The 23098-nt window shown below is 51.7% G+C and overlaps 1 protein-coding gene across 9 annotated transcripts in view; it reads left to right on the top strand.

Annotated features, from left to right (window-relative positions):
* Window positions 1-23098, top strand: part of DLG5 (discs large MAGUK scaffold protein 5) — a 216337-nt gene that overhangs the window by 54109 nt on the left and 139130 nt on the right. For all 9 annotated transcript variants that reach the window (XM_064594864.1, XM_064594863.1, XM_064594867.1 and 6 more), the window contains 3 exons: window positions 9432-9594; window positions 11486-11629; window positions 12558-12741. In XM_064594864.1, coding sequence (XP_064450934.1) covers window positions 9432-9594; window positions 11486-11629; window positions 12558-12741 — 491 coding nt within the window. The remainder of the gene's footprint in view (window positions 1-9431; window positions 9595-11485; window positions 11630-12557; window positions 12742-23098) is intronic.

The raw sequence follows: 23098 nt of genomic DNA, 5'->3' as shown, positions 1-23098 counted from the left end.
CACTGACCGTGGCTGGATCACTAGTCTGGGCCCAAACCAGCGGCCCGTGCGGTATGGTCCCTGGACCAGCAGCACTCAGGCACTTGTTAGAGGTGCAGGTTCCTGAGCTCCGCCCCATACCTGCTACATCCAGAGCTCTGAGAGTGGGGTCCAGCATCTACATTTAACAGGCCTCCCGGGCTGAGATGGGCTGGCCCTGGCAAGGGCGCTGGAATGTCTGGCTGGCTTGGACCTGTCCCTTGGAGTGGAATGAGCGGTGGGGTCAGCCATGGGGAGCACTGCCGGCCTCCTGGAGGATTCCTCCTGGCTCAGTCTCACCTAATGACAGGCCATGCTCTTTCCGTGGTCAGATGGAGACTGGCTATTACTGTTTGTTTGCGGTCTCTCTCTACGAAGCTAAGGAAAGGCAAGGCAAGAGCAATGTCTTACGATAAAAACATCACCTCCGTGGGATGCCTGGGTGGCTCAGTTGGTTAAGCGTCTGCCTTCGGCTCAGGTCATGATCCCAGGGTCCTGGGATCGAGTCCCGAGTCGGGCTCCCTGCTCAGCGGGAAGCCTGCTTCTCCCTCTCCCACTCCCCCTGCTTGTGCTTTTTCTGGCAAATAAATAAAATCTTTAAAAAAAACAAAACGGGGAACCTGGGTGGCTCAGTCGTTGAGCGTCTGCCTTCAGCTCAGGTCATGATCCCAGGGTCCTGGGGATCGAGCCCCGCATTGGGCTCCGTGCTCAGCAGGAAGCCTGCTTCTCCCTCTCCCACTCCCCCTGCTTGTGTTCCCTCTCTCGCTGTGTCTCTCTCTGTCAAATAAATAAATAGAATCTTTAAAAAAATAAATAAATAAATAAAACAAAACAACAACAAAACATCACCTCTGCTTTCCCACTTATGTCTCCTTAACAAACACCATTTGGGAAAAGAACGGCAAGTTACAGTCCGCGTAAGAGAAAATTGGTGGGGGAAGCCTTGGGTGTCGTGTCTTCTCTATGACAGCTGGTGCCTGGTCGACTGCCCGGGCTAGCATTAGGTCAGCGGGTAGCCTGTCCCCTTTTGGCTCTCAGCTTGACACGGCTAACAGCTCAGCACGCCGGTGCTAACCTAGAGACTTTCTGCTGACGCCTTTTTGAGCAGTTTTCATCAGCTGAGCGCTTGTGGCTTCCTGGAGGCCTCCCCCATCCCGTGCAGCCGTCCGTAGGTAACCCGTCCTGTGGGTAGGCCTCATGGATCTGCCCCGGGAGCACACACTTATTTCAGGCAGTTGATACTTTTCTTCCCCATTCATCCTGACCTGATTTCTCATCTGGGACAACTGGGGAAGTTTTAAGGAGAACAGACGTCCTTGGGTAGCATTCATAAAATGAGCTTTAAATTTTATGCAGATTGAAGCAACAGGAGAGGTTTCTTATTAAACAAAGAGGTCTCTTGGCTTGTTGGCAGGAGAAGCAGCTGGAGGGCTTCCTCTGTGTCCCATTCCTTGAAAGTGCAGCTTCTGGTTGGCATGGGAAGGTGGGGTGAGTCATCATGCAGACAGGTTCTCACCCTGACTCCTTGGGCCCTCTGACCCTGCCTTTCCTGGGTCGGGGGCCTGTGTTCTCAGTTCCTCCAAAGAATGAGAGCACCTTCTTCTCTTAGAGCACGTGCTTAGTGCTTGTAGGGGTCACAGAGAGCCCTGGCCCCTGACCTCACAGTCCAGCCGGTGTCTCAGTCCGTCCGGGATGCCAAAACAGACCACCACTGACTGGGCCGCTGGGAAACAACAGACATTTATTGGTCACGCTTCTGGAGGCTGGGAGTCCAAGATTGAGGCAGATGCCGTGTCCGGTGAGGGCCTGCTTCAGGTTCACAGATGGCGTTTTCCTGCTGTGTCGTCACCTGGAGAAGCGGGGAGAGAGCTCTCTGGGGTCCTTTTATCAGGACACTAGTTCTGCTCATGTGGGACCCTCTCTCATGACCTAATCACTTCCCGAAGGCCCTGCCTCCTAATCCCACACCTTGGAGCTTGGTTGGGGTTTCAGCCGGGAGACACCGGCATTCAGACCATAGCACCAGAGGGCTAAGCATCTGGCATTGCGCCCTGTGTAAAACAGAAGGAAACAAACAGCTCAGGGGAGGCAGCAGCTATTTCTGAAGAGGGGCATCAGAGTAAGTTTCGTGGAGGAGGTGGGCCTTGTGTTGGGCCTTCTAGGAATGAAACTTCAGAAGTAGGAGCAGCGAGGGCGCCTGGGTGGCTCAGTTGGTTGGGCGACTGCCTTCGGCTCAGGTCATGATCCTGGAGTCCCGGGATCGAGTCCCGCATCGGGCTCCCTGCTCGGCGGGGAGTCTGCTTCTCCCTCTGACCCTCCTCCCTCTCATGCTCTCTGTCTCTCATTCTCTCTCTCTCAAATAAATAAATAAAATCTTTAAAAAAAAAAAAAAAAAGTAGGAGCAGCGAGAAGGCAAGAGGCCGTTGCTGCCTCTGTTGGTTCGGGTTCCTGCGGAGCAGACCCTGAGTCGAGGCTGTGCTCTGAGAGCAAGTGTTTCACCCGAGAGCTGGGCGTGGCTGCCGCGGCTGCCCTCTCAGTCCTGGGAGGGCTGGGCCTCCGAGCTGTCCTGACTGACCCAGGGGTAGGGGTCCTCTCTGCATGTCATCAGTGGGCAGTAGCTACTGGACAGCCAGTAAAACAAGGGAGAAAAGAGCCACTCTGGCCAGCAGATGCAACTTTGGCCCAGGCCAGAGGTTATCGAACTTGAGCAGGCCTCAGAATCACCTGGACGGGAGTGCTGACTTCACTTCCCAGGTTTCTGAGTTAGGACGTCTGGCTGGCCTGAGACGTACCTTTCTCGCAAGTTCGTGACACTAGGTGCTTTCAGAAGCCCTGGTTCACGATGAGGGACTGTGTCTCTCCTGATGGCTATGGCTCTCCTGGGCTGGAGATGAGGGTGGCTTGGTTTTGTGTTCTGCCACTGCTTTGCTTTCCCCCAAGAGCCGGGGCCTGGAGGTAGCAAGGAAGCTGGGCACGGCCACTCCACCTGACTGCTTTTGGCCACGACCAGTGTTCTCCTTGGCTCTGGCACCATGGGCCCATAGGGCTCTGGAGCAGAGTTGCAACTGTCCAGCTGTAAATGAGACAGAGGGGGAGGCCTTCAGCTGGCGTGTGGTGGCAAGGGAGCTAAGGACAAAGGGGCTTCTGGCCAAGATCACCCAGCTGCCAAGCAGTTCGCTGAGCCTCAGTGGTCTGTGGAGGTGGCCACACCAGCCATGGCGACTGGGAGGCAGAGCCAGGACTCATGGGTGAAAGGGGCCTGCCCTGTCTCCCTGCCGGACTCTGCTCCTGCTGTCCCTGTCACACCAAGGCCCGGTGAGTGACGGCTCCAAAGTCCAGGGCCTGTGCCTGCTCTCCTGGCATCTCTAAAGCACCGCCATTGTAATGCAGTCCCTTACCCCTCGGACCCCATCCTGGACACAGGAAGAAAGAGATCTGCCTTCTTGACCGGGTTCCAGATTGGAAAGAGGAAGGAGTGAAGTCGGGGAGAGTGGACCGTTGCATTTGAATCCAAAAGAGCAACTATGCAGGGATAGGCAAGCTGAGGGAAAGACGTTCACGGCTTCTGTGGACAACTCGCTTGATGTGAGTTCTTATTTTCTTGTTCATTAAGATGACTGCTGTACCTGCAGTGACTGAGGGGGTGGGGAGGGCTGATGGTCCACAACTCCAGCAACCACACCGCTCCTGGGAGGGTGGCTTCCATTTGGGACACCGCAGGTTTTGTTGTTAGCATAAGTTTTTAAGAAGTCATGTCATCGAGGTATAAATTGCACATAGTAAAATCTCTCCTTTTTATATAGTTCAGTGAGTTTTGACAAACACACATGGTCATGTAATCACTGGCACAAGAAGATACAGGACAGGGGCGCCTGGGTGGCTCAGTTGTTAAGTGTCTGCCTTCGGCTCAGGTCATGATCCCAGGGTCCTGGGATCGAGCCCCTCATCGGGCTCCCTGCTCAGTGGGAAACCTGCTTCTCCCTCTCCCACTCCCCCTGCTTGTGTTTCCTCTCTCGCGGTCTGTCAAATAAATAAAATCTTTAAAAAAAAAAAAAAAGATAGAGGACCATTCCCTCACCCTAAAACATTCCCTTCTGTGACTTTGTACTCAGCCTTTCTTCCCTCCACCCCCAGTCCCTAGCAGCCATTCATCTCTTTTTCTGCCCTATGTTTTCGCCTTTTCCCAAATGTCCTATAGATGGAATCACATAGTGTATACAGCCTTTTGAATCTGGCTGCCTTCACTTAGCAGAGGGCCTTCAGATCCCTCAGTTCTCGCGGGTCCTGGTTTGTCCAGTGGCCATTCCCTTTTCTTGCTGAGTAGTAGTCCTTTGGAGGAAGGGAACGTTGCTGTTTATACATTCGCCACCTGCTTTAAGTAGTTGTGTGCTGGTGTTTGTGTGCACATAACTTTTCTTTCCTCTTGTGTAAATACCCAGGAGTGGGATTACCGGGTGATAGGGTAAATGCATGTGTAACTTTATAACAGATGGCCAGGGGTGCCTGCCGGCTCAGTAGGTAGAATATGTGACTCTTGATCTCGGGGTTGTAGGTTCGAGCCCCACATTTGGTGTAGAGATTATTTAAAAAAAAAAAAAAGGGGGACTGCCAAAGTGTTCTCTAAAGTGGCTGTGTCATTTCATATTCCCACCTGCGATGCTTGGGAATTCTAGTTTCTCTGCCCCGCCCCCGCCCCTTGCTAGCGTTTGGTGTTGTCACCTCTTAACTGTAGCTGTTTTGATAGTGATAAATGGACGTGACAGTTGTCTTCAAATGCTTGCAGGTCTGTTGTGTAGAAGAGGAGTTATGATTGTAGGTACCTTGTGGCCCTTAGGAGGACATCTAGGTCAGTGGGGGAAATAGAGGGAGACGGATTCAAACTCTGTACAGAGAATAATTTTATGGGGAGATATTAGCTGGGCTTTGCTGTAAAGTAGTGAGCTCCCTCACCGTGGAGGAGTTCCAACAGTCTTGGTGGCCATTTGGGGGATTCTGGCAACCAATTTGGATGGGAGGGCTGCATCATCTTCAAAACGTCTTTCAACCTTGAGGTGCAACCAAAAAAAGACACCTTTATTTTTAAGATTTTATTTATCTATATGAGAGACAGAGAGAGCACAAACAGGGGAAGGGACAGGGGGAGAAGCAAGGCTCCCTGCTGAGCACGGAGCAATGTGGGGCTCAATTTCAGGACCCTGAGATCATGACCTGAGCTGAATGGATGCTTAGCCGACTAAGCCACCCAGGCACCCAGAAAAACTTTATTTTTAGTCGACTGGGAATGGAGAGGATTTTCTGCAACATTTGCCATTAATTTGGCATGTCCAGGCTTAGCCCATCTTGGGATTCTTCTTGAGATGTCCTGTGGCCCTGCTCTGCCCTCCACCTTCCTGACTGTGAATGATAGGCATCCAGGCAGCATGTCCCCCTAAGTCAGACAGTCTGCTGTCTGATGGCTTCTCTGACCTGGCTGGCCTTCTGTTTTGTGTATCTCATGCATGTTCGAACCTTGGAGCACTACCTGTCGGGAGGCAGTGTAGTGTCGTGGTTGAGGCCCTGGCTCTGGAGCTGGAGCCACGTTTGCCTTGGGGTGCACTGTGTACCTGGCGGTGCAGTCTTTGTGGATGTCAGTTTCTCCTGGGATGATCTCAGCACATCCCTGGGAGGGTGCTGTGGGCATGAATCAGGTAAGGACAGGGTGCCCTTAGCACAGAACCCAGCACCTACGTTATGCTGGGCAACGTCCACGCACTTCATTGTCTGAATGGTCAGCTCCCCTCAGGTCCTCACATGTGCAGAGCAGGTGTCCTCATCCTGCTGGAGGCTGGGACAGGAGGCCGTGGCTGTGTGTGGCGACAGATCTGATGACCCCGATTTCAGTCCTGCTGCTTCTCTCTCCATCTTCCTCAAAAGCCAAAGAAGGGATGCATCTTTCTGTTGCCTTGTTCCCCAAATGGGGTGAGAATCCTTTATCTCCCTGGAGGCACGTTGCTGAGCCTGGTGGTGCTTTTCATTTCTGAAACTCTCGAGTTGATGTTTCTGTGATACTTCTTGGACTTGATTAGAGCACAGAGCACCTGTTCTTGGAGCATGGCGTGGTGTCCCTGAGGTCCTTTCAGGAGGCCGGTGAGGTCAAAACTGCTTTCATAATGATTCTAAGATGTCACTTGCCTTTTCCACTGTCATCCTCACACAGACTTTGCTGCCGAGCAGACTTTTCTACAGGTTCATCCATCCTGTGTGATACTGCGCAGATAAGGGACTGTAGCTATCTCTATGAAGCCAGACATCAACAGCATTATAAAGATGCAAAGCGATGCCACTTTTTTTTTTAAGTAGGCTCTACGCCCAGCGTGGGAGCCAAGGCGAGACTTGAACTCAGGACCCTGAGATCAAGACCTGAGCTGAGATCAAGAGTCAGATGCTTAATTGACTGAGCCACTCAGGTGCCCCGATGCCACTCTTCTTGCTACATTTTTTTTTGTTTTGTAATGGAAAGTGTAGTTAATTTTTCATAAAAAAAATCTTATGTCAACATGGGATGGATTTTCAGTTATTTTAAAATTCATAGATATTTATTTATTTTTTATTTTTAAAGATTTTATTTATTTATTTGACAGAGAGACACAGCGAGAGAGGGAACACAAGCAGGGGGAGTGGGGGAGGAAGAAGCAGGCCTCCCGCTGAGCAGGGAGCCCGATGTGGGGCTCGATCCCAGGACCCTGGGATCATGACCTGAGCCGAAGGCAGACACTTAATGACTGAGCCACCCAGGCACCCCAATTCATAGATATTTAAAAAAAAATTTTTTTTTTAAGATTTATTTATTTATTTGAGAGAGCGAGAATGAGAGAGACAGAGAGTACTTGAGAGGGGGGGAGGGTTAGAGGGAGAAGCAGGCTCCTCGCTGAGCAGGGAGCCCGATGCGGGACTCGATCCAGGGACTCCAGGATCATGACCTGAGCCAAAGGCAGTCGCTTAACCAACTGAGCCACCCAGGCACCCGATATTTAAAATTTTTTAGTTTTAATTTCTAATCCGGTGGTGATCATTAGAGAGTTATAACCCATGTAAACAAAGCTCTTGGGAGTCCCCAGTCATTTTTAAGATCGTAAAGTGATCCTAAGCTCAGAAAGTTTGCGAACCTTCAGGTGAAGACCTTGGGCTCTGGGGTCAGGTAGATGGAGGGGGATCCAAAACTCAGTGCTGTCATTTACTGGCTCTGTGACCTAGACAGTTCATTTAATCTTGATACGTTTTTGTTTCCTGCTGTGTAAAATGGGAATAGCAGCAGCAACTTCCTTAAGGGGATGGGATGCGTTTCAGAAACCGCCAGGTAGGAAGTGAGGACGAGTCATGGCTGTTTGGGGGCAGTGAGGCACGGAGGTGGAGAGCGTGTGCTCTCAATGCAGGTGCCTGGGCTCTCATCCTGGGCATCACTGGCTCTTCATGCAGGTTTGAGTCCGCTCCCTGATCTTGCCGGGCCTCCGTTTTCTCAGCTGTAGAACGGGGATAACGATGTGAGTGCCCACCTGGGTGTGGGAGATTAACCCCTGGGACCTCTGTTGCCTGCTGCTTTGTGGCTCGTGGTGACTGTGAACACTGAGATCCCCCCTTTCCAGGTGCTCCTTGTCTTTTCATCCCACTCTCTTGGGTTTGTCTGTCCCACATGGATCGTTGCCCCTAAAGTTAGTTAGAGGGTGACTCACAGGCATCAGCGGGAGGGGCATCCGACACACGTCCAGAGGAAGCCTCACTTGTCAGAGCACCGGCTAAGTTATTGCAGGTTGGATGACGGTGTAGACCTGGCTCTGGGTTAAGGCTCTTACAAGTGACTTCGTTTGCCAGAAGAGGACGTGACAGAGACTACACAGCTGTAACCAGCTGCTTTCCAGAACTCCGGGAGCAGGGGTGAGGGTCCAGGGTCTTTTGGGGAGAGGCGAGGGAAGGCTTCTTAGGCTGTGGAGTAGAACTATGTGGGGGCGGGGGAGATGCTTGTGGGCCCCACCTCAGAGGGCATTCTGACCCAGAGGCCTGGCCCGGAGCCCAGCAGTCCCAGCTGTTACGGTGGTGGTGGCGGCGGTTCTATAATAACATGCACTTTTGGGGTTGGGGGGCCCGATTCAGTGGTTGGGGTTCCCATTTGGGATAACGCTGAACTGAGAGGTGGGAGCTCCTACCTCACACCGTGGTCTAGCCTGTCCCCCAAAAGTGTCAAAGTCCCCAACTTCCCTGGTGCTCCTGGAGGATGCGAGACCATACCTGAGTGCCCATCTTTTGTTTTGGGGGACGCTTGGCTTGCACAAGCAGTCAGCCAAAAGGATCAGGTCGGGGGCTCGTGGTCAAGATGGCCCAGGGTCAGAAGACCCTGCACCTTGCCCTTCGCACATTCTAGGGCTGCAGGGGAGACAGACACTGTGTTCCCTGTGGTGAATCGGCCTCCCGGGTCACATTCATAAAATGAGATGGCTGCTGTGAGTTCCTGTGACCCTACCTAGGATCTCTGAGGGTTAGCGTGGATATCCCGGGTGAATGTGTGGACAGAGTTAAAGATAAAAGCACCACGGATTTTGTCTCTGTTTCCTGGACATTTGAGTGAGATGCTTTCTTCTTAGAAAAGGATTTGGATCTCGTCAGAGGTACTGCTGGTGGTCACTGTTGCTGCTGGTCCTTAGTAATCGCATAAGGCATGGGGTTTCCTTTGGGAGAGTCCTGGGCACAGGTGATGAGGGCCTGATAAGGACTGGGCAGCCAGAGGCCTGAGGACTTGGCCTGCATCACGTCACACTGACCTTAGCCGTGGGCGGCTCTCCCTGAGAGCCTTCTCTGAGCCCACAGCCCTGGGCCGGCTGGGGCAGGTCCTCTGGACATTTGGAGAGGCTGGAGAAGGGGGCTGTGTAGTGTGTTCAGCCCTGGTTGGGGTGGGGGTGGGAACACAGCCCCTGGGCCCCAGCTTCAGAGCCAGCTGCCTTGCGCCTCAGAAGCTTCACTAGGTCCCGCCTGTCCCTTCCTCCTCAAGCTGTGTATTCCATTCTCTTAGATTGGCCTCTCCATGCCCAGGGGTTGGGAATAGCTGCTGTTTCCAGACCAGGCAGAGATGCGCAGATCAGGGCCCAAAGGGTTCCATCTTGGAGGTGTCACAACCGGGCTGGGAAGAGAGTAGGGGTCTCCAGTCAGGGCCAGCAGAATGGGTGGGTATTGCTGGGGTGCTGGAGCAGATAGCCTGGGCTTAGGTCTCCGTTCCCCCTTTACTCCTGACTTGGTGTTATCTGAAAGACAGATGCTAGCAGGACCCCCCTGGTAGGGTTGTTGGGCGCAGCTGATGCAGGCCAAGGACTAAGAACAGTGCCTGGCACACCTAGCGAGTGCTATCTAAATGCCAGTTCACTTTATTACTGATTTTCCCCTGCCAGGTACCACCGGGAAGGCTCCATCCCCGCCACCCCTCCTCACGGACCGGCAGGTGAACGAGAAGGTGGAGAACCTCTCCATCCAGCTGCGGCTGATGACCCGAGAGAGGAATGAACTGCGGAAGCGCCTGGCCTTCGCGACCCATGGGACGACCTTTGATAAGAGGTAGTGATGCACCTGCCTCCCTGGCCAGGCCCGATGGACCAGGGCTATTCTCCCGCTGCCATCATGCCAGCCCCTCCCCCTCAGACACTCATCCTTAGCTCCCGGGGGTCCATGCTACGCTGCTAGGGTGTCCCTTTGCCTCACTGCCCCCATTGCTTGGAAACGCCCTCCCTGCAGCCCTGCATGGGGCGAGGGGACACAGGTCGGTTATGCTTCCTCCAAGCCACATAGAAGCCCGTGGCCTGAGTCACACGACGCAGAGACTGAGAAGTGTGGGTGTGTCTGTCATATACTCGTCCTCTGCAGGTGGTTTGGTGGGCGGTTTTGGCAGCAGCTGGTAGGGCCTGGTCCTATGTTGGTGCCTCGTCATGGGTTGGTTGGGTGGCCTCGGGCTCGTCACTGCCTCTCTCGAGGCCTCTGCCTTCCAGCACCAGGGCAGTATACTTCTTCGCTGTCTTGTCTGCGGCCCCTTCCTGATGGAGATAGTTGTCCCCGTGCTGAGCCCTCGACCGGTCTGGCTGTGTGCAGGCACGTGTGTGCACGTCTCTGTCTGCGTGTGCACGTCTGTGTGTGTGTGTGCACGTCTATGTGTGCACGTCTGTGCGTGTGCACGTCTGTGTGTGTGCATGTCTGTGTGTGTGTGTGTACGTACGTCTGTGTGTCTGCATGTGCCTCTCCTCACTGCTAGTTAACGTGTTCCCATGTTCACTGTTCCCTGCCACGTGTGTGTTTTAGGAGGGTATATTCCACCTGGCTTCTATGTGGTTTTGGAGAAAATCTTTGATCACTTCTTTTGTTGGCATTTAGAGGTGGATACCAAGTCCATGGTGGGGGCGAAGGGAAGGTCTTTCCCCACCTGCCCCATCCAGGAGGGCTTCATGGAGGAGGAGGGATAGAGTCTGATTTGTCCTTCTAGGAGGTGCTGATAGGGGTTCTGAGGGGAGGGGGATTGCCTTTAGGAGCATCAGGCATGTGAGTGCCTTGTCCTGAGGAAGTTCGTCTGGGGTGATGTCAGGCCTGCAAAGGTGGTCCCCTGAGGTTGCTTTGACGAAGATCTGGTCCTCAGCACAGAGGCAGGGCCCGTGGAGACATGGTGTGCTAGAGTGCCTGTTGTCCAATGCCTGCCTCGTGTCCCCGAGGCAGAGCGAGGGGTCCCCCAGAGACTGACGGCTGGCCGAGCCTGCAGCGTTTGCTGTCCGGCCGCCCACAGAGCAGGGTTACCAAGGCCAGCTGGAGGCCTGGTTCTCACCCTGGAGCATGCACCGGAATCAGCAGAGGGCTTGTTAAAGCTCAGGTTGCTGGTTAGCCCTCCCTCCCACGTGTCTGATTCAGGAGTTCTGGGGCTGACCTGAGGATTTGCACTTCTGACACATTCCCAGGTGAAACTAATGCTGCAGGTCTGGGAACCCCACTCTGAGAAGCCATGCTCTGGGCCAGTGTCCTCACCAGTGGCTGCACACCAGAACCCCCACCCTGGTGTCTGGGTCATACCCCCAAGGATGCTCATGTAACTGGACTGGGCCTTGGTGTTTTGATTATCCCAAGGTTGACAGTCGCTTTCCTAAAAAGAGGAGAAGCTTCCTCACAGGTTTCTGGGGGGCCCACTGTGGGTGAAGGCCTGCTGCACGGCCTCCCTGGGAGCTGCTAGAGAATAAGACAGTACCTTCTGAGCTCTCCAGGCCCGAGCAAGGAGCCCATGCAGCCATGGCCCTCCATGCCAGGGATCCTGTGGGTCTGGGGAGGCCAGGATGTCTGAGTTGAACAAGTGCCAGGTGGTTGGGGTGCACAGGAGACCAGTATCCGGAGACACTGGGCTGGAGGCTCCCCGGGCAGAGACATCCCCTGTCCGAGTGATCCCAGGGCCTGTGTTCAGTGCCGCTCTCTGGGTCAGGCCCTACCACAGGCTGAATCCTGACTACGAGAGGCTGAAGATCCAGTGCGTGCGGGCCATGTCGGACCTGCAGAGCCTGCAGAAGCAGCACGCCAATGCCTTGAAGAGGTGCGAGGAGGTGGCCAAGGAGACCGACTTCTACCAGTGAGTGGGACCGCCGCATGGCACTTAGTGGGCCTTCAGCAAGTGGGGTTGGGTCTTTGGGTCTCAGTTTTTCTTTCTTTCTTTTTTTTTTTTTTTTTTAAGATTTTATTTATTTGACACAGAGAGAACAAGCACAAGCAGGGGGAACAGCAGGCAGAGGGAGAGGGAGAAGCAGACTCCCCGCCGAGCAGGGAGCCCGATGCGGGACTCGATCCCGGGACTCCGGGATCATGACCTGAGCCGAAGGCAGTCGCTTAACCGACTGAGCCACCCAGACGCCCTGCGTCTCAGTTTTTCTAAGTGCAGGCTGAGATGTGAACCCTTCACACCAGCTAGTGACAGCTTCGGAAGCAGAGCTGGTAGGAAAGGGATCAAAAATTAGGCGGTAGGGTCTACGGCCATACCACCCTGAACGCGCCTGATCTCATCTGATCTCGGAAGCTAAGCAGGGTCGGGCCTGGTTAGTACTTGGATGGGAAAATTAGGCAGTAGGCCAGGCAGATGGCTGGCCTCCTGGGTCACTGTCCAAGGGCTTTGCTGCAGCTCCTGCGGTAGGAGAGGTGGATGGGCCTGTTCCCCTTTGGTCTCCTGGGGCCCCTCTGAGGGTACTGACCTGCTTTACCTGCCCACCTGCTGACCTTTGCCCAGGCCTCAGTCCTCAGAGGTGCCAGGCCTGTACCAGGTAAGGGCTCGTCTCCTTGCCTTGGCCTTCATACGTGTGCCCTTTGCTATGAGGTTTTTAAAGATGGTTTGGTTCCTTCTGGCATTTGGCTGATACCGAGTTTTGGCCTGTCTCTGAGTGCTGCTGTCCTGGTTGCTGTGGGCTCCCATCGGGTGTACTGGGCCTACTGGGCCTGGAGGGGCTGCAGAAGGGGGCTGGCAGGGGTTGGAGGCTGGCTGCCGTTCACTGTGTGTATGGGGGTTGTAGCACACTCCATAGCCGGCTCCTGAGCGACCAGACCCAGCTGAAGGATGACGTGGACATGCTGAGGCGGGAGAACGGACAGCTGCTGCGGGAACGTAACCTGCTGCAGCAGTCGTGGGAGGACATGAAGCGGCTCCATGAGGAGGACCAGAAGGAGATCGGTGACCTCCGGGCCCAACAGCAGCAGGTAGAGCCGGGCAGGGTGGCAAGGGGCAGACCAAGGTTGTGCATCCTCCTACCCGCTCATCCATCTACTCATCATCCATCCTCCCACCTCCATCCATCCTCCCACCTCCATCCATCCTTCCATCCATCATCTATCCTCCCACCTCCATCCATCCTTCCATCCATCATCTATCCTCCCACCTCCACCCATCCTTCCATCCATCATCCGTCCTCCCACCCATCATTCGTCCTCCCACCCATCATTCGTCCTCCCACCCACCATCCATCCTCCCACCCACCATCCATCCTTCCACCCACCATCCATCCTTCCACCCACCATCCATCCTTCCATCCATCATCCATCCTTCCATCTATTATCCATCCTCCGCCCGTCATCCATCCTTCCACCCACCATCCATCCTTCCACCCATCATCTGTCCTTCTACCCATCATCCATCCTTCCACCTCCCTTCCATCCTCCCACCCGTCATCCATCCTTCCACCCATCATCCATCTTTCCACCTCCCATCTGTCCTTCCACCCATCATCCATCCTTCCATGCATCCCTCACTCACCCACCCATCATCCATCCTCTTACTCCCCTTACATTCTTCCACCCATTCACCCACACACCTACCATCCATCCATCCACCCTCCTACGTAGCCATGTGATCATTTAGTAAGTATTTTTGGAATGTCTAATATGAGGCACTGGGATATCTGTGAGCAGACACTCTTGAACTCTGCAGTCCCATGGGGGAGACTAATGCTAGTCAAATGATCACACAGATCTCTGTATCTCTGTGAACGTTGCAAGGGCTATCAGGGAGGAGGTGCATTGCAGTGCTGTTCAGCGTGGAATAGGAATTTGACAGAGTAAGGGGACTTGTGGGTCTGTAGCTTCCTCCCTTTGTATGGGTCATGTGAGCTCTTACAGATGGAGAGAAGCTTGGAAGTATTGAAGCCCTGTGCAGATAAGAGATGGAGTAGTAGTTGTTGTTATTTTTTGGTGGGAGTGTGTCCTCTTCCTTTGCTCCTGGCTTGCATTGCAAGGTAGTTTCTTCGCTTTGCTCGACTCTTGTTTCACATGGACAAAAGCATAGGAGTGGACCAGTCAGTGAGAAAACTGGCTTGCTGTGAGTGCTGTTGGCCAGTTCTCCTCTTAGAGCTCACAGATGGAACTGCCCGGGCTGACAGCAGGGGCCGAGGCCATGTCCTGTGTGCATAGATGGTTGTGTGTTTAGGGTGGGAAGGCAGTCCCAGTGAGCGGCAGAGCATCCTGAGCACTGCTGTAGAGCGTCCCTGTCCCCATCGAAATCATTTATGGCTCCCTGAGTTAAAGCAGGATTGTTGGGGCTTGCTCCACACAAAGCTCATATGGGACAATCCTTGCTCATCTGATCATGTAGCATGACATTATCTGTCTTGCTTTTTTTTTTCATTTACAATTTCAATTTTGTAATTTTAAATTCTGTAAACTTACAGAAGAGTTGCAAGTACAGCCCAAAGAATTTTTACCCCTTGTCATTCCACAACAAACTGCCATCCTGTGTGCTTTTTAATAAACGAGGATATTCTCCTACATGACAGTAACACAAACATCAACATGAGGAAGGTAACACTGATACATAATACCATCTATTCATCAGACCCCAATTTGAGTCTTGCCAGTTGTATGAATTATGTCTTTAATAGGAAAAGGATCCAGGCCAGAATAAGGCATTGCATGTAGTTGTCAGATCTCTTTGGTCTCCCTCAATCTGGAAGAGTTCCTCCAGCTTTGATTTACCTCATCTTGATGCTTCAGAAGATGCCAGGCCAGCCATAGCATGTCCCTCCACCTGGATTTGTCTGATCTTGGTGGTTTGATTCCATTTGTGCATCTTGGGACTGTCATAGAAGTGATGTTGCCACCTTCTCAGTTGTCTTAGAGGTTGGGACTTGTTTGGTTAGGAGCCGCTACCGGTGATGTTCCCTTTGGTCACTTGATGAAGGTGATGTCTCCAGCCTTCTCTTCTGCAGAGTTACTTGTTTTCCCTTTGCCCGTCTGTCTCTATGTGGACTCTTGATTTCCTGCTTTATTCAGCGGGTTGTGATTCATTGTGGCCGGTGGGAGCCCCTTCAAGATGCTTCTCTGACTTTTTGACAGGCCCTTCTCTCTCTTTGAACACTTTCTTGCTCTCTGGGAGATGTCGTCCCAGGCTCATTGCATTTCCTGCCCTTGCCCTGGGAATCAGCCATTTCTCCAAGGAGTTTTCATTCCTTTTAGTAGAGGATGGTACTTAGAGGCAAGATCTGAATGCCAGGTGTGCACATAGCTCCTGGGGAATCACTGCTCCCAAGCCGTGTCAGTAGCCAGAGTAGGGAATATCTGAGTTTCCATGTCTCTTGTCTCCCACTCCCCCTCATATATCTGGATATTCGATATGTAGCAGCAGTATTGAAAACCGTGAGTTTGCGCTAACACTCCCAGTTCCAGTCCAACACCACAATACCATGGGTTCATTCTAGCTGCTTCCCTTTCTGTTTTTGTTGACTCCCTTTTACAGCGGTGGGAAACCACAGTGAGAGGCAGGGATGGCCCCAGCCGAGGGTTTGTGCGCCTTCTCTGCCCAGGGCTGGGGGTGCCGGCTTTACCTCCCTGTCTTTACCTTCACCCCACCATTTCCGGGCGCGTTTATTTATGGGCATTTTTCCACCCTGTCTAAATCTGGCTCAGCCTTCCGCCGTGGGTTTAGTTTGGATTTTACTTTTCTTTGAGTGATTTCTCATTTCAGGTGTGTTTCTGGCCCCATCTTAGCCTAAGGGAAGGCCCATAGCCTTGCCAGAAAGTGGCGGAATGGGACTTTGTCAGGGCAGCAGACTTGACCTCATATGGTCGTCCTGGAGGATAGCTGATGTCGCACGTGGAGTGGTGGCGCCGTGTGCCTGCCTGAGTGTGTGCTCTCATCGCTGCTCTCGTTCGAGTCTCTTCAAGGCTGGGGTAAAATCGGCCCTCCTGGAGGATGTGGACTAGTAGCCGGAGCCCCCGCCCTGCTGCGGGGCCGTCAGACGGGGCAGTCCCTCTGCAGTCAGGTTGGCAGTTCCTGCAGCTGTGAACATGCAGTCCCCTTCTGACCCAGCAATTCCACTTCGAGGTGTGTACCCAAGAGAATTGCAGACAGCTGTTACACAGAAACCCGTGGTGTAAATGTCCGTAGCGGCGTCATTCACAGTAGCCAGAAAAGGGACATGGTCCAGATGTCCCATCGGCTGGCGAATGGATATGGAAAGTGTGGTCTGTGCTCTACCGCGGAATATTAACATCCAACATGAAAACACATGAGGCAGTAACACCTGCTCCCACGTGGATGGACCTTGAAAACTGTGCGAAATGAAAGAAGCCAGTCACAAAAGACCACACAGTGTCCGATTCCCCTTGTGTGACATGTCCGGAACGGGGCATTCCCTAGAGACAGAAGGTAGCCGAGGGCTTGTGTGGAGCAGGGGGACGGGAGGAGGGAGGGTGGGTGCTCATGGGCATGGGCTTCCTTTTGTGGGGGGGATGATGACATTCTGGAATTATGCAGTGGTACTTACTGCACAACCTTGTGGATTTGCAACCTTGTAAATATACCAGCTCCACAGACTGGGGCACTTGAAAGGGCGAATTGTACAGTGTATGAATTATAGCTGGGGAAAACGACTCCGGTTATCCCCTCATCATAAAAAAAAGTCTGCCCTCATGAGGCGTTAAGTTTCATGACCTCCCGTTCTCTGGCTGTCCCGAGGACTTTCACAGCTTGAACAAACATCCGGACTGAGATCGCTCTCTCCCTTCCCCCCCTTTCCTGTTCTCCCCACAAATGACATGGGACGGTCACTGCCCCTCCCTTCCAGCCCATGCCTCCTTCTCCTGGCCTTTCCTACAGCTGTGACCCTTGGGGGGCTAGTTTGTTACAGTGGTCAGTGAGTTTCCCCAGTTCTGTTCAGCTGGACCGGTGTCCCTTGGCAAGTGCCACCTTAGGATGGCACCGGGACAGGAGGCCGGCCGCCGCAGGGGCGAGGGCGGGGGTGAGGGGGCATCTCTGAGCCGCCAGGACCACCTGTTCTCCCCAGCCCGGGCTGCCTCACCTTCACTGGGTCTGGGCTGGATGCTGGGCTGTGGAAAGCTCATTCCTGGATAGGCCAGCAGCAGAGGAAGCAGGGGAGCAGGGGACACGGGGGTGGCCACAGGTTTCCTCCCCACAGGGCCCGAGGGCAAAGGTTGACCTCGCTGGACAAGGCCGGTTTTGTTGCCTGGCCCCTCCCATGCCTTGTTCACTTGAAGAGGCCCTTGCAGGATAAATGGTGCTGTTTGACTTGTGTGTTTGCTTGAGGGATTTGTGGGGCTCCCCAGCCCTCTGCATGATTTATTTCTCAGGAACTGAGGTGGCTCTGGCTGGGAGGGGCACCACGGGCCTGGGGCTTGGGGCCCGGGCCCTCCCCCACTTTGCCTGTGTGCATGCGTGTGTTGGCATGCGTATGTGGGGGTTGACTCGCAGCCTGGAAGCGCCATCTCCAGGTCCCTCAGTCAGAATGTGCCATCTGGATTCTTCTGGGGTGCTTCTGAAATGCGCAAGAGAGCCCGGGCAGAGATTGCCAAGCCTTGGTTGGGGGAGCAACATGGAGGATCCTTTTTCCTTTCTACTGTGATACGTATTCTTTGGTTAAAAAAGAAAAAATCTGCAAATAGCAGTGAAGTCACCCACCCCCACCTCAGCTTTTGGTGATTTGTGAAAGTTGACTTCTTTTTTCAGATATCCAGGAAAGGGGTTTCTGAGTTTCTGAAGGGCATGCTTCACACAAGCCCAGAGCGGAGAGTGTTTCTGACCAGTGCAGAGATGAGGGCCATTCTCTTGTTGGGTTCCTTGTGGGGCACAGCCAAGCTGCTCTGGCCTGCTGTGTGGATGGAACCAGACCCTCGCTTCCGGCCACTTCCTCCCCGGCCTCATAAGCTGGGGGAGTTATCTCTAAAGAATTCTGTGCCTGCCTGAGATGAGAAGTTTACTGCCTGTCTCATTTTAGAATTCTCTGCCAAATTAGATAGTCTTGATCAGTTAAAATTCCATTAGCCTTGCTGGGAAGCTGAATGTGTGTGTGTGTGTGTGTGTGTGTGTGTGTGTAGGTTGAACTATCTAATAAGACCATAATCATCTGAAAGACCATAATCATCTGATTATAAAAAGGAAAAATTCTAAGCTAATAAATAGGATAGCTTTTCAGTTCTCCAGAGTTAACTGTGGCCATGATTTTTCCAAACTTCTTCAGAGGCTTTAATGACATTTGCCCACATTTTGAGTCCTGCTTGTAGAGAAAAGTCGAGAAGTATTTGGGGTCCCATGAGCCTCTTTTTTTTTTTTAAAGATTTTATTAATTTATTTGACAGAGAGAGACACAGCGAAAGAGGGAACACAAGTAGGGGGAGTTGGAGAGGGAGAAGCAGGCTTCCCGCCAAGCAGGGAGCTCGATGCGGGGCTTGATCCCAGGATCCTGGGATCATGACCTGAGCTGAAGGCAGACGCTCAACAACTGAGCCACCCAGGTGCCCCTCATGAGCCTCTTTGAATGTCTGGATGCTGTCCTGTGGGAAAGGGATCCTTCTTCGTGACTAGGGCTAGAATGAGAACAAGAGGGTAGAAGTTGAGGAAGGTGGATTTCAGCTCATAATAGGCAAGATCTGGTCCTGCGGAGTGTTCACCTGTGGGCAGGGCCACGGCCAGAACAACACAGGCTATTAGCCCGATGGTCCCAGGTCCCTTCTGATCCCAAATCCCACCACGTGAGATCTGGGTTGAGCATCAGAAGGGATTTCTGGGTCTGCTCTGGGGTTTTCCCTGACTGACGCTGTCTCCCCAGGAACTTGTGACCTATCCTGGCAGCAAGTTCACTGCCCTGGATTGTCATGCAGGCTCCAATCCAAGCTCCTCAAGGTTGGGGCTTTTGGGGGACTGTCTCCCAAGGAAGAAAGGGCAAGCCATGGTGTAGATTCCAGATTCTGTTGTGGACCCGTGAAGATAGCAAGGCCCCAAATGAGGTGTTTGTGCTGTGTCAAGGCTGCCTTTATTTATTTATTTATTTATTTTTAAAGATTTTATTTATTTAACAGAGATTGACAGCGAGAGAGAGAACACAAGCAGGGGGCAGTGGGAGAGGGAGAAGCAGGCCTCCTGCCGAGCGGGGAGCCTGATGCGGGGCTCGATCCCAGGACCCCGGGATCATGACCCAAGCCGAAGGCAGACGCCCAACGACTGAGCCACCCAGGCGCCCCTAGGCTGCCTTTAGAACTCTTTCTTTCTTGATGAAGCTCAGAAGATGTGGCAACTGCAGGAGAGCTTTTGGCCGGGCTACCCAGGGCTGCCACCTAGTGGGCAGGACCGAGACTGGCAGCAGGGCCTTTGCTCTGCAGAAACCAGTCCGTGCCTTTGGAGCCAATGGGGTTCTCACCTGGCTTAGGGGATGTGCAGAGTTTAAAACATTTGAAGTGATTTATTTTTTTATTTTTTAAAAAAGATTTTTTTTATTCATTTGAGACAGAGACAGAGAGCAGAAGCAGAGGGAGAGGGAGAAGCAGACTCTCCACTGAGCCGGAAGCCCGACACGGGGCTCGATCCCAGGACCCTGAGATCATGACCTGACCCAAAGGCAGGCGCTCAACTGACTGAGTCCCCCAGGCGCCCCTTGAAGTGATTTTTTTTTTTTTAAAGATTTTATTTATTTATTTGACAGAGAGATACACAGCGAGAGAGGGAACACAAGCAGGGGGAGTGGGAGAGGGAGAAGCAGGCTTCCCGCCGAGCAGGGAGCCTGATATGGGGCTCGATCCCAGGACCCTGGGATCATGACCTGAGCCGAAGGCAGACGCTTAACGACTGAGCCACCCAGGCGCCCCTTGAAGTGATTTTTAATTGGAATGTTTGAGGTACTGTCCACAAGTCGGGGCAATCCAGTCTAGAAACTGGACCTTTTTCAGACACAGGTAGAGACACTGATTGACCCAGAAATCAGGAGAACTCTCCATTCGCTGTTTGTGTCCTGGGCACATGTGGGCGTGGGTCCTTGTGGGACGCCTGTCTATGTTGTGGGTCCTGCATGGGATGATGTGCTTGGTGTCCTTCAGCCCTCACTGTCTGCACCTGGAGACATTCAGTTGTCCTCACTTTGTCCTGGACTTGGGCTCAGTTCTTACTCGGTGATTTATGGAAAAGAATAATGTTATATTCCCATGCCACAACATACAGGAAAGATATTCCAAGTAGTTTAAAGATTTAAATGTGAAAAGTAAAACTGAAACTTTTTAGAAAAAAAAATAGAGAATCTTCATGATCTCAAGGTAGGAAGGAGCTTCTTAAATAGAACAACCAAAGCCCAAACCATAAAGGAAATGATCGATAGATTTTACTGTATCAAAGTGGGAAACTTTAATATAACATAAGACACATATTGGGAGAAGATTTTGTAATAAATACAACTGGGAAAGGATTAGTACCTGGAATTTAAAACTAAGTCGTATAGGAAGAAAGGAGGAGAGAAAGGAGCAAGTGGGGAAGGAGGGAGGAAGGAAAATCAAGGGATGCGGCCAGGCAATTCATAGAAGAGAAAATGTGTATAGTCAGTAGGAGTCATAAGGAGAGTTGCTCTCTCTAGTAATTGGGAATGCAAATTAAAAGAGCCCTTATTTGTCTATGAGATTGGCAATACTGTTAAAGAAAAATCTGACTTTCACAATAGCCAAGAGGTAGAAACAACCCGTGTCCTTTGACAAATAAATGGATGAACAAAAAGCAGTACATACATACACTGGAATATTCATCTTTAAAAAGGAAGGAAATTCTGTCACATACTACAGCATGGATGAACCTTGACATTATGCTAAAGGAAATAAGTCACAGAAAAAGAAACACTGTATGATCCCATTTGTCTGAGGTACTTGGAGTCGTCAGATTCAGAGACAGAAAGTACAGAAGGAGGGTTGGGGGGGAATGGAGAGTTGTTGTTTGATGGGGACCTAGGTGCAGTTTTACAAGATGGAAGAGTTCTGGCGGTGGGTCGCACAACAGTATGAATACACGAAACACTACTGAAACGGACGCGTAAAATGTAAGAAATGGTGAAGACCGTGATGGAGACCAGGGACACGTCCACCAAACAGAAAAAGAATGTGCGATGTGCTCATGTAGTGAAATCCTGCCTGGCATTACTTCCCTGCGTCTCCAGCGCAGCATGGAATTAACGGAGCTTTAGAAACGTTTACCAGCACGTAGGTGGTATAAATAGAAGGTTGTGCATGGGAATGGGTGGCAGCAAATTGAGGGGAGTGATCCATTCTGGAGGGGATGAGAGGATAAAAGGAGGATGTGGCGGGGGATTTAGGGACAGCTGAAGTGGTTTATTTGGAGAGCAATTTGAGACATGTGACAAGAAAATCAGGATTAGAGCTAGGCGGCAAGTACTTAAAATCTTGTTATATTATGTGCGCTGCTTTTCTGTATGTTTGGAATATACTCTACTGTTTGTTTGTTTGTTTGTTTGTTTGTTTTTTTCAGAAAAAGACTCTAGACGGTAGAGTGGGCTTAGTGGTTTTCTGACGATTTCACAATGTGCAGTTCTGATCTGCCACAGTGAAAGCATTTTTACAAAACAGTGAAGGTTTTAAGTGCCCGAGGAACCTATGTACTGCTTTTTAAAATGGGTTTGTATTTCAGTATCCTTGCCTTGTAAGATAAGATTACCTTTGAAGGGAAGAGTTTTGCTAAAAAAAGAGAGAGAAGAGAAAGGGAAAAATACTGCCTGCCCTGACTGAGCTGATTTCTGGGGTACCCTTCATCTCCAGCAGTCTGTACTGTCTTATTTTTAGTCTTAAGAGTAAAAGTCTTACTTTTACATGTCCCTTTCAGTAGTGTTTCATGCATTCATAATGTTGAGCTAGTGCTTAGGTCTTAGAGGAATAGAATCCCTTTCCCTGTCTCTGTGATTTTGACTTTTAGCTCTTTCCTGTTCATTGTCTTTACTGAGGGTGAACCCTCCCTTTAAAGGGAGTATTCAGTAGTCTTAGGTTCTGGATCTTGGGGCTGCAGAAATCTGATAACTCAGGGTCCATGCTGAATAAGCAGATGATTCCTGGCCTGTTGCAGTTGGAACGGTTAAGCAAGCTTTTCTGGTTGAGTCCTATCATTTGAGGAATAAAGAAACCGAAACCCAGAGATGTGGAGTGACCCACCCAAGGGCTCAGATCCCCTGAGGTGCTTAGCAGAAGTCAGCAGGCCCCTGGCAACCAAATGACTCATTTTGTTTTTTATTCTTGAGAGCAGCTTGAGTGAACTTCAGTATCTGTGATTCGGAGTAGAATACTGTCTTGCTTAAAGCCCTCCCATGGTTCCTATCTCATTCAGGATACAGTCTTTGTTTGCCATGAGCCTTGAAGTTGTGTGCCCACTCCTGCAGCCTCATTTCGAATCCACTCCTTGTTCACTGGGCTCTGACTGGAGCCCTGCCCTCCTCTTTGTGCCTAGAACAGGTGTGGTGGTTCTTGCCTCAGGGCCTTTGCACCTGCTCACCCCTTTGTGCTCTAACTGCTGTTCTTCATTTGCATCCAAATTCAGAAGTCACCTTCTTAGAGAGGCCTCCTTAAGCCTTAGGCCTTCTGTCTTTTCTCAATAGCCCTTATTATGCTCTGAAGTTATTTTATTTATTATTTTTATCTCTCTTTCTCTTTACCTGTCTACCTACCTGTCTCTGTGTGTTTGTATCCTTGCATGAGGATAAAAGGTCCACAAGCCACAGTCTTTATGTGTCCTGTCCAACATCACCAGCATCTAGAGTATATTAGATACTGGTATTGGGGGTCCTCAACACCTCCCCCAGGTTTGGTGATTTGCTAGGAGGAGTCACAAGACTCAACATATAATCATACTCAGGGCCAAAATTTATTTCAGGGAAAGCGCACAAAGCAAAATCCACAAAGGGAAGAGGTGCATGGAGCGAAATCCAGAGGAAAGCAGGTGCAAGTTTCCAGGAGTCCTCCGCTGTGGAGTCACATGGGACACACTTCTTCTGTCATTGAATTGTGACCTACTCCTGGCCCAGGGATTTTACTGGGCTCCTGCCTCCTGGGCACCCTCTGCCTAGCATGTACTGAAATTCTGGACTCCCAGAAGAAAGCTTATGCTTAGCCTAAGCCACACTGTTCGTCCAGTCCAGGCACCAGGAGCCCCTCTGACCACTTGAGGAGCGTTTTACCTGAGTGTCAGGAACCTGCCATTCAGGTTCCCGGATGCCAGCCAAAGGTCAACTTGTAAGCAGGCCTTTCTTAGGATAGAAGTCTCGGGCCCGCTTCAGTAACTCCTTTCTGCACACTTAAG

The sequence above is a fragment of the Mirounga angustirostris genome, unplaced genomic scaffold (genome assembly GCF_029215605.1).
Source record: "Mirounga angustirostris isolate CCGP_5_RB_7025 unplaced genomic scaffold, mMirAng1.0.hap1 SCAF_6, whole genome shotgun sequence".
NCBI lineage: Eukaryota > Metazoa > Chordata > Mammalia > Carnivora > Phocidae > Mirounga > Mirounga angustirostris.
This window is presented reverse-complemented; position numbering and strand designations above follow the sequence as displayed.